The sequence below is a fragment of the Pelophylax lessonae genome, assembly GCF_965119305.1.
Source record: "Pelophylax lessonae genome assembly, chromosome: 3".
NCBI classification, from domain to species: Eukaryota; Metazoa; Chordata; class Amphibia; order Anura; family Ranidae; genus Pelophylax; species Pelophylax lessonae.
Window position 1 is genome coordinate 489,761,540 of NC_138770.1, and position 13,543 is coordinate 489,775,082.

A 13,543-nucleotide genomic window follows, 5' to 3' on the forward strand; every position below is an offset into this window, starting at 1 on the left:
TAGTGTTTATTATTATTATTACAATAAACTAACCTAGTTGGAGGAGCTTTTAAACTAGGAGACGGGGGGGAGGGCTCAGAAGTAGAGTCAGTCAGGAGGGAGCAGAGGACTGAAGGCAGCTGTAGGGTCAGCAGCGACAGTAGGTCCACAATGTCAATTGGCAGGTCTGTGCGGGAAAATCTCAGACCAAACAGGAATAAACATAACCGCCAATTGCGCTTAACTTCCGTAAAACTAAGAGGGGTATATGCTAATGCCAGGAGCCTAGCTAATAAAATGGATGAGTTGGAAATGTTAGTACATGAGGAGGACATAGACCTTGTGGGAATAACAGAGACTTGGTTCGACCCCTCACATGACTGGCTGGCCAATATCCAAGGGTATTCGGTGTACCGGAAGGACAGGGTAGGAAAAAGAGGGGGAGGGGTATGTCTCTATGTCAAGAACAATATAAAGGTGATAGAAAGGAGTGACATTACGGATGGGATGAGCATGGATTTAGAATCTGTGTGGGTTGAACTCCATAGGGAAGGAGAAAAGGGGAAAGTAATTGTGGGGGTTTGCTATAGGCCACCTAACCAAGGGGAGGAGGTAGAGCTGGAATTCTTAGCACTAATGAGTAAAGTGGCAAAATTGGGATCAGTCGTCATATTGGGGGACTTCAATTATCCCGACGTTGACTGGGACGAGGGGACTACACACTCACAGAAGGCCCGCCTATTCACGGAAACCTTACTGGATAATTACATGTCACAGTTGGTGGATTCTCCGACTAGAGAAAATGCAGTCCTGGATCTATTGATCACTAATGACCCAGACCTAATCTCGCAGGTAGGAGTCCAGGACAATCTGGGCTCTAGTGATCACAGGATGATCACATTTAGTATAAATAACAATATAACAAGGCAAGTGGGGAACATAAGAACCCTAAACTTCAGAAGGGCAAACTTTCCAAAATTGTACTCATTGATGGAAAGGGTAAACTGGGACCAAACCCTGGGATCCCTGACCACAGAGGAAAAATGGGAATGCTTTAGGAACATATTAGGCAAAGGCATCTTGCAGTGCATTCCTATGGGAAATAAATTTAGAAGAGACAAAGCCAAACCTGGCTGGCTAAACCGTAGCGTCAAAAAACTTATTAGGGGAAAAAAATTGGCCTTCAAGAAGTATAAATCAGAGGGCACAGTATCGACTTTCGAGCAATACAAGGAGGCAAATAAGAAAAGTAAACAAGAAATCAAGATGGCTAAAATCAACTTTGAGAGACAAATAGCGGAGGATAGTAAAAAAAACCCAAAGAAATTCTTTAAATATATCAACAGCAAAAAAACTAAGGCAGAGCATATTGCACACATAATTAACAATGATGGGAGGATGGTTACAGAGGACACTGAAAAAGCAACCGTGCTGAATGCTTTTTTCTCGTCAGTCTTTACACAGGAAACTGAGGGGTACACTGACCATGACTGTATGGTTAGTAGTAATACACAGGACTTGCCACTATGGCTAACAGAGGGTGAAATCAGGGAAAGGCTGGATAAACTCAACACAAACAAATCACCAGGCCCGGATGGCGTACATCCGAGAGTACTCAAGGAACTCAGTAAGGTTATATCCAGACCACTGTTCCTGATCTTTGCTGACAGTATTAGGACAGGAGATGTACCAGGGGATTGGAAGAAAGCTAACGTGATTCCGATATTCGAAAAGGGCCAGAAGCATATCCCGGGAAATTATAGGCCTGTCAGTTTGACATCAATAGTATGTAAACTTCTGGAGGGGATGATAAGGGACTATATCGTAGAGTTTGCTAAAGACAACAACATCATCAGCAGTAATCAGCACGGGTTTACAAATGGGCGTTCTTGTCAAACCAATCTATTAACATTTTACGAGGAGGTGAGCTGTGAGCTAGATAGGGGGAGACCAGTGGATGTGGTGTACTTGGATTTCGCTAAGGCATTTGATACAGTTCCCCACAAGCGCTTAATTTATAAAATAAGATCTGCAGGTATCGACAGCAGGGTTTGCTCTTGGATACGGAATTGGCTTAAAGGGCGTGTCCAAAGAGTGGTAATAAACAGCGCATACTCAGACTGGTCTGAGGTAGTAAGCGGGGTGCCCCAGGGCTCAGTCCTGGGACCAACCTTGTTCAATTTATTCATAAACAACATTGAGGTCGGGATCAGTAGTTCGATATCAGTTTTTGCAGATGACACAAAATTGGCCAGAGCAATAACTGCACAGCATGAAGCAGATATCCTACAGAATGACCTGGACAAAATTACAGAGTGGGCAACGACATGGCAAATGAGGTTTAACGTGGAGAAGTGTAAGGTTTTGCACTTGGGGACTAAAAACATAAAAGCACAATACACGTTAGGAGGGGAACCCTTGGGGGAATCAAAAATGGAGAAGGATCTGGGAGTCTTGGTTGATGATAGATTAGGCAACAGCATGCAATGTCAAGCGGCAGCTGCCAAAGCCAGCAGAATATTGGCATGCATAAAGAAAGGGATGTATTCCAGAGATAAGACTATAATCCTTCCACTTTATAAAACTCTGGTCCGACCGCATCTGGAGTATTCTGTCCAGTTCTGGTCGCCAGTCCTCAGGAGGGATGTGTTGGAGCTGGAGAGAGTCCAGAGAAGGGCAACTAAACTAATTAGGGGATTGGAGGACCTAGACTATGAAGAGCGTCTACAATCGCTCGATTTATTCTCCCTGGAGAAGAGACGTCTGAGGGGGGACATGATAGCAATTTATAAATATCTTAATGGGGATCCCAGCTTAGAAAAAAAGCTGTTCATTCGAAGGGATTGCATGGGGACTCGAGGGCATACAATGCGATTAGAGGAGAAGCGTTTTAACCTCAGGCAACGTGGGGGTTCTTTACTGTTAGGGCTACAAGATTGTGGAATTCTCTACCACAAGAGGTGGTTTCTGCGGGTAGTATGGTGGCTTTCAAAAGACTCTTAGACTTACATCTCAAGGATCAGAACATTCAGGGGTATGTGAGATGATTACAGCCACACACACCTACACAGGTTGAACTGGATGGACTATTGTCTTTATTCAACCTCACCTACTATGTAACTATGTAACTATGTAACCTTTTACACTAGTGTGGGCTCCTGGCACTTCTCTCTCCCCCCCTTCTTTTCTATTTGCTTAACATAATAATAGATTGGTAATAACAATAGTTATTTTAAAAGGGGCCTAGGAGAGCACAAAAATCACAGTGTGGTACTTAGCGTGATAATTATTGTGATACCTTTTAATGTTTCTTATGAATACACATGTGCTCCTTTATAGTCATTGGCTCAGGGCTAGTAGAGCAAACCCCTTAATGGAACATTACGTATGATTATATGGATCCAAATGGCACACTTTTTTAACAATGCTGGCAGTTTAAGTGCAATATAAGTACTTTCGAAAAACATTTGGCTAGTATTGGTTTTCTAAAAGCAGAAGAAAACCCACTGATTTAATGGTTTCCTAAAACCATTACATTCAACTCATTCCATGAATGATACTTGTCAATAAGGATGGGGTTTATGTTCGAGTCGAACATACTTCGACTCGAACATCAGGTGTTCGTGTGTTTTCTGAACACACAAACACCCGGGGGACGCTCAGCAGGAAGTACGCCCACCGATGAGCGCCCAACAATGCACTGTGCGAACGCAGGGCATTAGGTGCTTGTGATTGGCCAAAACATGCACCTGAACTGTATGCTTTGGCCAATCACAGCACTATGTCCTGTCAGAGCCTGATTGGCCAAAGGCAGAGAGCGTTTAGCCAATCATGGCTCAGGGGCTAATTCCATGCCCCGCACTATATAAGGCTGCTGCTTACATGGCAGCCGTGTATAGTGTGTGACAATAGAGATTAGGCAGGTAGTTACATCCCAACTGTCCCTGATTTTGAGGGACTGTCCCTGATTTGGAACAAAGTCCCTCTGTCCCTCTTTGCTCCGCATTTGTCCCTCATTTTAGTCTGATGTATACACCTGTATTATAAATTATCTATTTATCTATCAAAAAATGTTTTACAGTGTTAAACCTTTCATCTAAATTGTTGCATTTGTACATTTCAAAAGTATAAAGGAATAGTAGTGGTTAAAAAAAAAAAACCCTTGTGGGTTTAACCAATCAATTTTTGCGTATTTATTCTCAATGTAAGGGGGTGTGTCAGAGGGTGTGTCCTATGAATACATACTCTTGCTTATAGGTGTCCATCATTCCCATCTCAGAAAGTTGGGAGGTATAAGTTAATGGATAGTGAGTTCAGTCAGTGTAGTGTACAGACATACTCTACTTTTAAAATGTATGGATATGTTGTAGTTCTTGGTCCTCTCTCAGTGCTCCCAAAGTTTTGTGTCTCTGTCACTTATGGTTCGGAAGCAGTGCCTTGTCAAGCTGACCAAGATTTCCCATAGACACTAATGTTAAAGACAGGGAGCAGTGCGATGTCAAGCTGACCAATATTTCCTATAGATACTAATGGTAAAGATGGGGAGCAGTACCATGTCAAGCTGACCAAGATTTCCAATAGATGCCAATAAGCACTGAAAGCTGAAAATTGATCTAGGCAGAAAGGGGGTGAAAGTACCCTGTATTAAAGTGGTTAAGGGGAAACCTATGACGGAATTGAAAAATAAAACTGCGTGGGGTCCCATTCTTCAGCTTTGACAGTTCTTTATGAACAAGGGGCGAGGCCGCCTGGCTACATTACCCAGTGGCACAGCCCCTTCTGACGTCACATAACGTCAGAAGGGGGCAATGCTACCAGGTGACGTAGCTGGTTTGCCACGCCCCTTGCTTATGAAAGAACTGTCAAAGCTGAAGATTGGGTATACGGGGGGGGGGGGGTAACCTTTTAAGAGGCGAAGCGTTTTTAAATGTTTTTCTATTTTTTGTGTCTGGCAGGCATCGTGATTAACCACTTTAGCCCTGAAGGATTTGGCTGCTCAATGACCAGGCCCTATTTTGCGATTCGGCACTGCGTTATTTTAATAGACAATTGCGCGGTCGTGCGATGCTGTACCCAAACAAAATTTACTTCCTTTTTTTCCCCATAAATAGAGCTTTCTTTTGGTGGTATTTGATCACCTGTGCGATTTTTATTTTTTGCGCTATAAACAAAAAAAAGCAACAATTTTGAAAAAAATTACAATATTTTTCACATTCTTTTATATGAAATTCTCAAAAAAAAAATGTAAAAATCAAAATTTTTTCACATTTTAGGCCAATTTGTTTTCTGCTACATATTTTTGGTAAAAAAAAAAAAAATCGCAATAGGCGTATTTTGATTAGTTTGTGCAAAAGTTATTGCGTTTACTAACTACGGGAAAGATTTATGTAATTTTTTTTTTTTTTTTTTTACTAGTAATGGCGACGATCTGCGATTTCTTTTGTGGGACTGTGACATTGCGGCAGACAGATCGGTCCCCTAACTGACATTTTTTACACTGATTACTACAGTAATCAGTGCTAAAAATATGCACTGTTACTGTAAAAATGACACTGGCAGGGAAGGGGTTAACAGTATGATTGAACAAGGGGTTAAATGTGTCCCTAGGGGCGTGATTCTAACTGTCGGGGGGTGTGGCTTGTGAAGTAATCACAGAGACATGCGATCCTATATAGCAGGATCACATAGCCTCTGTGATCACTTCAGGAAGAATGACAGATGGCTGTGTTTACATCAGCCGTCTGTCCTTCTCTCTCAGCTGCGGGAGATCGCGAATGGCAGGCCGCCATCGGAGCCGCCGGTCACACGCACTGGCTCCCCAGCTAAAGTTTTCTGAGCGAGCGATGTAGTATAACGTCACTTTGCCCAAGAGCGGCTGCCTGCCTCAGTAAAACTGCGGTGGGCGGTCGTTATGTGGTTAACAATGGATTTACATCGAGGAAGACTATTTTTTTTCTTTTTAATAAAGGACAGTGTCCTGTGGTTTTCACTTTTTTACACTTTTTTGGTGAATGGGTACAGTTACGATGTACCCAATACCCAATCTCATGGGGGGGGCGGGATCTGGGGGCCCCCTGGTTAAACTATATTTAAACTAATTTTTCATTTTTATTGTTTCACTTTAAACATCATTAAAATCACTGCTCCTTTTAAAACAATGTTTTTTTAGAAAAAAATAATTCCATTGATACATGTCCCCCCAGGGCAGTACCCATGTCCCAATACACTTTTTATGGCACTAACTTGCATACAAGCCTTTAAAATTAGGACTTTTGTTTTTTCATGTTCGTGTCTCATAGACTTTAGAAGAGTTTGCATGTTCGCTAGAACTTTTTCCCTGTTCGAGATGCTGTGATGCGAACCATACAGGGTGGTGTTTGGCCCATCCCTATTTTTCAAATTTGCTCCTAACTGAACTTTCAAGCCGTCAAATGGCTGGTGTCATAACTGATCATATGTACAACACAGCAACTGCACATTAAACAAAGATTAGGATAGCAACTTCCTTGGCTGTAAAAGTTAGCATGATTTACAGTAAGAAGTTCCACCTTACTGTTTCCCAAAAGAGTTACATAGAAGGCATGCCTTAAATGATAACTGTTAGAGATACTAGCATGCTTATGTTAGTTCTCAACCTAACTTTCAAGCCTTTAAATGGCTGGTGTCATAGCTGAACACACAGACAACAGCTGATCAAACAAAGGCTAAGATGGCAGCTTCCTTAGCTGTAAAAGATTGGAAGGGTTTAGTTCCACTTTAATTTCCAACTTTTGATCCACATATCTTTATCTGCCAAACACAGTAAAATAACGAAAGAATTCCAACCTTACTACCATTACTTAGCCTTTTCATCTACAGACCCCCTCTTGCAGCTTGATATTTACAAATGGATCGCAGGAATGTATTTTTTCTTTTTTTTTAAATCTGTGTAATTTTGTAGATCAAGTTAAGATGTGGAACTATTTTATTTTCCATAAACGTACATTTAATTAGAGAGAAAAATTGTTTTATAGTAATGTGAATATATCAGTGTATTGCCTTTCAAAGACAGTAACTTTACCCTCCAAATTTAAATATATTACCACATTGTTCCAAGCTACACCATGCTGACAGTTATGCAGTTCCTGCATTTTTGGAGGGCACTAAGCAATTACATTGATACATAAACATCTGTAAAGTAAGTACATCATAACTGAGTGCCAGAAATCTGTCTGAAATTCAACTACTGCAGATGTATTGTATTACTATATTACTTTACGCACCTTTATAGATATTCATACTATAATTGCATCTGTGCATGCAGCACACTGTTTACTGTAAATTAATTATTGAATATGACCTATGGGACTTTACAATTATCTCTATATAAAATGAGGGAAGACCCTATGGTCTGTTTCAATAAGGTAGCAACCTCTAGAAATGCAGAACAATGTATAGCAATGAACAGCGCTGCTTCTTTGAACATGTATGTGAATTAGAGCTGCAAAGGGGGTTTTATAAATAACACGACACAAATACAATATGGATTTAACTGCATATTGTACAGTAGGTAACTACTGGAAAAGGTTAAACATCATTTAAGGAACCTGGTAGTCCTGCCAGGCATTAATGAAGGGTAAATTACACTGATGTGACACAGTGGAGATTTAATTGTGTAAAGGGGTATACAGGTCATTTCTCTAATTGCAAGATATATTTTTAGCAGCCTGTGCCACATAATTCCAGCAATCATTCACATAAGAATTGAAAACACATTTATTACCAAGCAAGTGTCATTCTTTTCTACTTTTTCATAACCAAGCCATACATTCTTTCATTCTGTCCTCTGATCCAGTTGATTTTAATCATCATAATTATGTGCTCCATTTCCTAAGGGTGCCAGCTTCAGTTTAGACTAGTATGCAGGACATACTACGCCATTAACTCAGATTCTCAAACATAGATTCTGTGCGACTTCCACATACAATGTGAATTTATTGGCATCAGCACATCACTTGCCAAGCACTAGCATTACATAAATTGCAGATGACTGGTGAATACATTTATGATATGTAGCTAGGCAACAATTATGTACCCTTGGTTTTAAATGGCTGCATGCCACTAATTTTACCATAAAATAGAATGGAACCATAGGTTATTATAGCAACACTATATAAATAGAACGTGTACATAGGTTGTTAAAATAATATTATATCAGTGATTCCTATTTCTACTCTTTTCGAGTGGAACTAAATTATCACCACCAGCAGTAATGTGTTTTAACTGAAATAGAGATACAATTTCTGTCAAGCAGGAAACAGGGCTTTTGTAACAATTTACAAACATATTGGTATTTAAATAAAGTTTTAAAGTATGCAAATGGTCAAAATACACATTTAGCTCATAGAACCAAAGAAAGCTTTTAAAAAACCTGAAAAAATCCAATTAAGTAGATTTCAATGTAGTTTCAGTTACTGCATTACACACATTAAAGTGATCAGCTGTCATAGCTATACACTATAAGCTCATTAGCATCATTTTTAATATATTGATTATGTGCTGTTTATCTGTACAGTGCATTCCACATTGTCTCCCTATAACAATGCAAGTATCCCAGAGTTCTTGAATTAGAAAAAATACATTACTGAATTACCAATTTAGAAGACATGAATAGTAAAAAGACATATTTTGGTTGTTCCAAAATGAAAACATTTGACATACTGTATATTCTTCTGATAAGGTCTATGCACAATTTGAGAGTAAAAATAGTTTTAGTTCCTAATTCATCCTAAACAGAAAAAAAATCCAACAGTAGTGTCCTTATGCAGGAATGTAAAGTTTCAAGAGAATATTAATTATTAGGCATTATTCCACTGAGAAATTCCTAAAGGTTAAAGGTGGGGAATCTAGTGGAGTAACTAAAGATGTCATTACACAAATAATGTCTAATTTTGTAATGAAGAGAGGATACTGGGAAACTTGGATACAATGTTAGCCTACATGACTTAACAAAGTGTATTAAAAAATATATTTGTAATTGTTCAAATGTGTGTGAATTAAATTTATATGTGTTACATATAGTGGTAACCCTCCAGATAATGTTTTGTTGAAATAATATAACAGTTCTATGTTTATGTTTTCAGCATCCCCAATTTCATCAGCCATTTCTGTGGATGTCCTGGGAAAGTCACATGTGCACAGAGCATTTACAGACATCTAGTTTGCTTTTGCTTACCTTTTAGGATGAGGTTGTCAATGTCTTTGTCAATTCCCATAAGGTAGCATTTCCTCCACAGCCCGGAATAGGTAGAGAAAAGGGGGCGTCCGCAATCTGATTCCAATACCCCTAGTCCCAATAGAGACCTCCAGTTTTCCAGTAGATCCTCTGGCTCCCTGACCCCTCCAGCTGGAGCCGGAGACAAAAGACCCATCCTGCGGTTCTTGGAAGAGTCCCCACGGAAGGGCAGCTGATAAAGGGGCATCAGTCTGTTCTTTTGGTCTGTAGGGTCTGAGTTGCCCTGGCTGTCACAGATCTCCTGGTGTTTTCGAGTGTCCGTCTCATACCAGTGGTCTGTAAATATAGCTGTGACCAGAAGAATCAAGGATAAAAGGCTCAGAGCCAAGCTAACAGCAGTGACCAAGCCCCTTGTCTCCATGTCTTTGTGCAGCATCACACCAAGGCGACACTGGCTGGCATGATGCTGCTTTGATTCAGTCAATGCACCCCCCTCCTCTCACTTCTGTTTGTGCTTCTCCAGCCATTAATCCATCCTTTCTGTGATCTGCAACCTGCACAACACCCTAGATGCTTTTTTTCCATATCCTAAACCAAAATGTCATCTTTCCTGTGCCTTCAGGCTGCCTCCAGTCACAAAATGAACAGCCAAGTTGCTGTGAACAGGACTTAACCTACAGCCAGCTCAGCCTTTTGTATACTGCAACCTCACCGCCTGCTTGTGAACAGACTACATGAAGCAGCAGCTTTCCGATGCAGACATAAACTCTATATTCCCTCCTTCAGTTGCCTCCTTCCGACTGTCCTTTCCTACTGCATCATCTTCCCCCTCTTTGCTTCCCTTGCTTTTTTTCTCTCTCTCTCTCTCTCTCTCTACTCCCTCTCTCTCTCCTATCTTCTTTTCTTCTCTCCTGTAAATCACTAAATCAAGAAGTAGAGAGATATTTATACTTGCTAAGTGAATGAATAATGTACAGTCTAATCAATCACAATAATGATCTACTCCCCACAGAATGTGCCCTTTCCAGATCTAGCCAGGGTATGACAAGGTCACACACAAATAACACAGCAATTTAGAAGAAATAAAACAGCGAACATCAATTCTGTGACATAAGGCTTCTACACATTCCAGTGGTAACAATAATTAAACAGGAAGTCATACACTCTAACAGCTTTTCTATGGAATTACCAGTGGGATCTGCAATACATTATGTCATAACAGTTGCCTGATCATTATTCATTATAGCAATCGATATCCTTATACAGGTTTTGAAGTCTATGATTTTAGAAAAGGCTGTGATTTATGGCTGTGACTTCAAAGGTGAATATGCTATATTATCTAGAAAACCACCTCCTAAAACATGAATAAATGTATGCACAATTCTTTGGAATAAGATGGCACTAGTGAGGTTGTGCCTTTTTAAAATTAGCTTGGCTGTATCTATGTTTGCATAATATGGTATATCTGAAATAATAATATATAGAGAAAGCATACATACAAGCAAGGTGCTCAGGCAATCAGTTATCAATTCCCTTTCTGCTAGACCAGAACAGTGCTGCTGCTAATGCAACTTTGTGAATTGAATTTAACAAAGCTGGGAAAAATAGTTTAAATTATTTCAGGGGCCCTTAAATGAGGTAGAAAGTAAATTCTCTAACAAAAATAAGGCTCCATTCAGAACACTGCGCTATTCATTTCAATAGACTGCCCTACCTGTAGAAATGTAGGGAAAGTCCATGACCCTTTTTAAAAATCGTGCTGCACAGAACTGCATAGTGTATAGTGGAAGACGCAGGTGTTTTGCCAATGCGTGGGACAGCCATTATGAATTAAGTACAAACAAGTGATACATAGGTGTGCCCAGGACCAAGCCTATTGTCCCTTCCCCAAAATCATTTGTGAAAGAAGCAAACAAGTGTCCCTAGGGAATTTGAGTGGACAAGGCTGGGTTGTATGAGAGTATGAAAAAATAGGAGAGTTGAATAAAAAGTAACATTTATTGTTCAATATTTAAAATGTAAACGTACAATAACAACAACACATAGTTCAATAAAAACTGAGGAACATAGTCACAAGAGTATGTTCAAGTAATATTGCAATGTGGCCCAATGTGAAAGTGTGGATCACTGGTTCTTCATACAGTTGTAAAGTTCCAACATGTTTCGGAACCTGAATTGCGATTCCTTCTTCAGGGAAGTATGTAAAGAACAGGCAATCACCACATCAACATCTACAGAAATATAGAAAACATGCATGGAGTTTTTTAGGATGTGCAGAAATGTTAGGCTGTTTTTCCATCAGAGCAAAAGACAAGGGGAAATAATAGTATGTTGACCAATACATAGATGCATCCACTTACCGCGGTGGCAGGATGCATTCACATAGATCGTTCAGCCAGTGGGTGGAAGAAGAATGGTTGTAAATAAACCCAATTGCCAGAGGTAGATGATGTAACCCCTTTGATTATACTGGTGGAAAGGAGGGGGGCTAATAAGATTCAAAGCAAGAAGTAGGGAGCGGGCACCAGCGTGACCCTAGGAGCACCCGCTGTCCGTCGCTCACCTCCCTAGGTCAGCACCCCAATAGCGAAGATGAAACAGTATATGGACAGCCAGGGTGTGAGCCCATCCGCAGTGGCCAGAGATTATGGAACACAGCCCTCTGAGTGCACATATAAGCCTCTCAGAGGGATACTTGCCTTAATTAGGAAAGTGGTTGAACCTGTGGGAGTTAGACCCACTGGTGTCCCCGTGTATCCAACATTGGCCACATCCTGTCCAAAAAATCCAAGGCATGACCCCATCCCGCAGGGAATTTCTGGAAAGGGGATCCATCCATGAAGGGCTCCCCCGGTCGTTGCGGCGTCCAGCGCTGCCGCATACACCTGTCGCGGCGGCGTCCGACGTCACATGACCGCCGACACACAGACGGGCGGCCGACGCGGGAAGATGACAACATTCCCGCGGACAGACGCAAACGAAGGACGCATGATGTCAGGGGAGACGTCCGGATCCCTGCAGCGTCTGAAAGGGCCGCCCAGACTACAGCCCCCAGCATGCACTGCGGGGGCCTTTGTGTGCCGGGGAACGCCATGGGGGCCGACCAGTAGGAGGGAGAGACAGCGGCAGCGGATAACTCGTTGTCCCAAAAGTAAATAGAGGAAAAAAACAAAAAAAACGAAGAAAACTCAACAGGGCAAAAAGAACGAGTAAAGAATGTAAAATAAATACAAGGATGAGATAGATAAATAAAACAAAATCAGATAAGAGGAGACAAAAAACAATAATGGAAAATATATATATATATATAGGTAAGTAGATATCTAAATATAGATGAGAGCCATGACAAATAGACAAAAATAAATAAAATTATAAGAGATAAGAACCATAGGATATGGTTCACTGGGTCTGTTAGTCTGACTGTGGGTATGTCAGTAAGAGTGCATCCACATAGCGACCGCGGTGAGAGCATTCTGTGTAGACAAAGAGAAAGTACAGTATATATAAGAAATATGTAAAACAGATAAATAAATTTGGTACAAAATGGAATGATGGAATCCTCTAGCCCAATATAGGTGCACAACAACTCATACATCGATTATACGAAGGGTACGATGTTCAGAAAGTATTGAAAGATTCATATGCTACAAATAAGTAGAGGTATTCATGCCTCATAACATATAGTCATAATATACATGTCATCAAGAATATAAATACTATTATTAGTCAATCCGTATTTTCTCAAAAGGCATCTAATTATTCCAAGACGAGAATATATATCACGGCATACATCAAAATTGTTAATACATAAGTAAAAACACAACAATGACATATTGGCGAAAAGAAGAGAAGAAGGCGGAAAGAGGGGAAGCAAAAACAACAAAGTAAATGAATAGATAACAATCTAGACTACAGTGCATAGATATGAGCCTATTTTTTATAGGTCCCATTCAAAGCCGCCCGAGTTAAACCCAGGGAGAAAGGGCTTAAAATGAAAGGCTTCATTTAACCCCGGGGGAAAGGTCGCATTTAGGTCAGAGATCCATCGTAGCTCACGCTGGAAGAGAACCTTATTCAGGTCTCCACCACGTGGGCTAGGATGGACTCTGTCCTGTGCCAAGAATGTTACAGAGGGAATGTTGGCCCCATGCACTAGGGCAGAGTGTCGGCCCAACGGTACCTCAGGACTTTTTTGTTTGATACTAAGAATATGTCGGTTAATACGTTTCCTAAATTTTTGGATTGTCTTACCGACATAGAAGCATCCGCAATCACAAGATAGTAAATATACTACCGCTGTGGTTTGACAATTTGCAAATCCAATGATACAACTAGGATCATTACAAAATA

General features: G+C 40.6%; 1 protein-coding gene across 1 annotated transcript in view; it reads right to left on the bottom strand.

The window, feature by feature from the left end:
* Nucleotides 1-9,627, bottom strand: part of TMEM178A (transmembrane protein 178A) — a 378,233-nt gene extending 368,606 nt beyond the window's left edge. The window contains exon 1 of the mRNA XM_082248929.1: nucleotides 9,194-9,627. Coding sequence (XP_082105055.1) covers nucleotides 9,194-9,614 — 421 coding nt within the window. The 5' untranslated portion in view covers nucleotides 9,615-9,627. The remainder of the gene's footprint in view (nucleotides 1-9,193) is intronic.
* Between the last annotated feature and the right edge of the window lie 3,916 nt (nucleotides 9,628-13,543).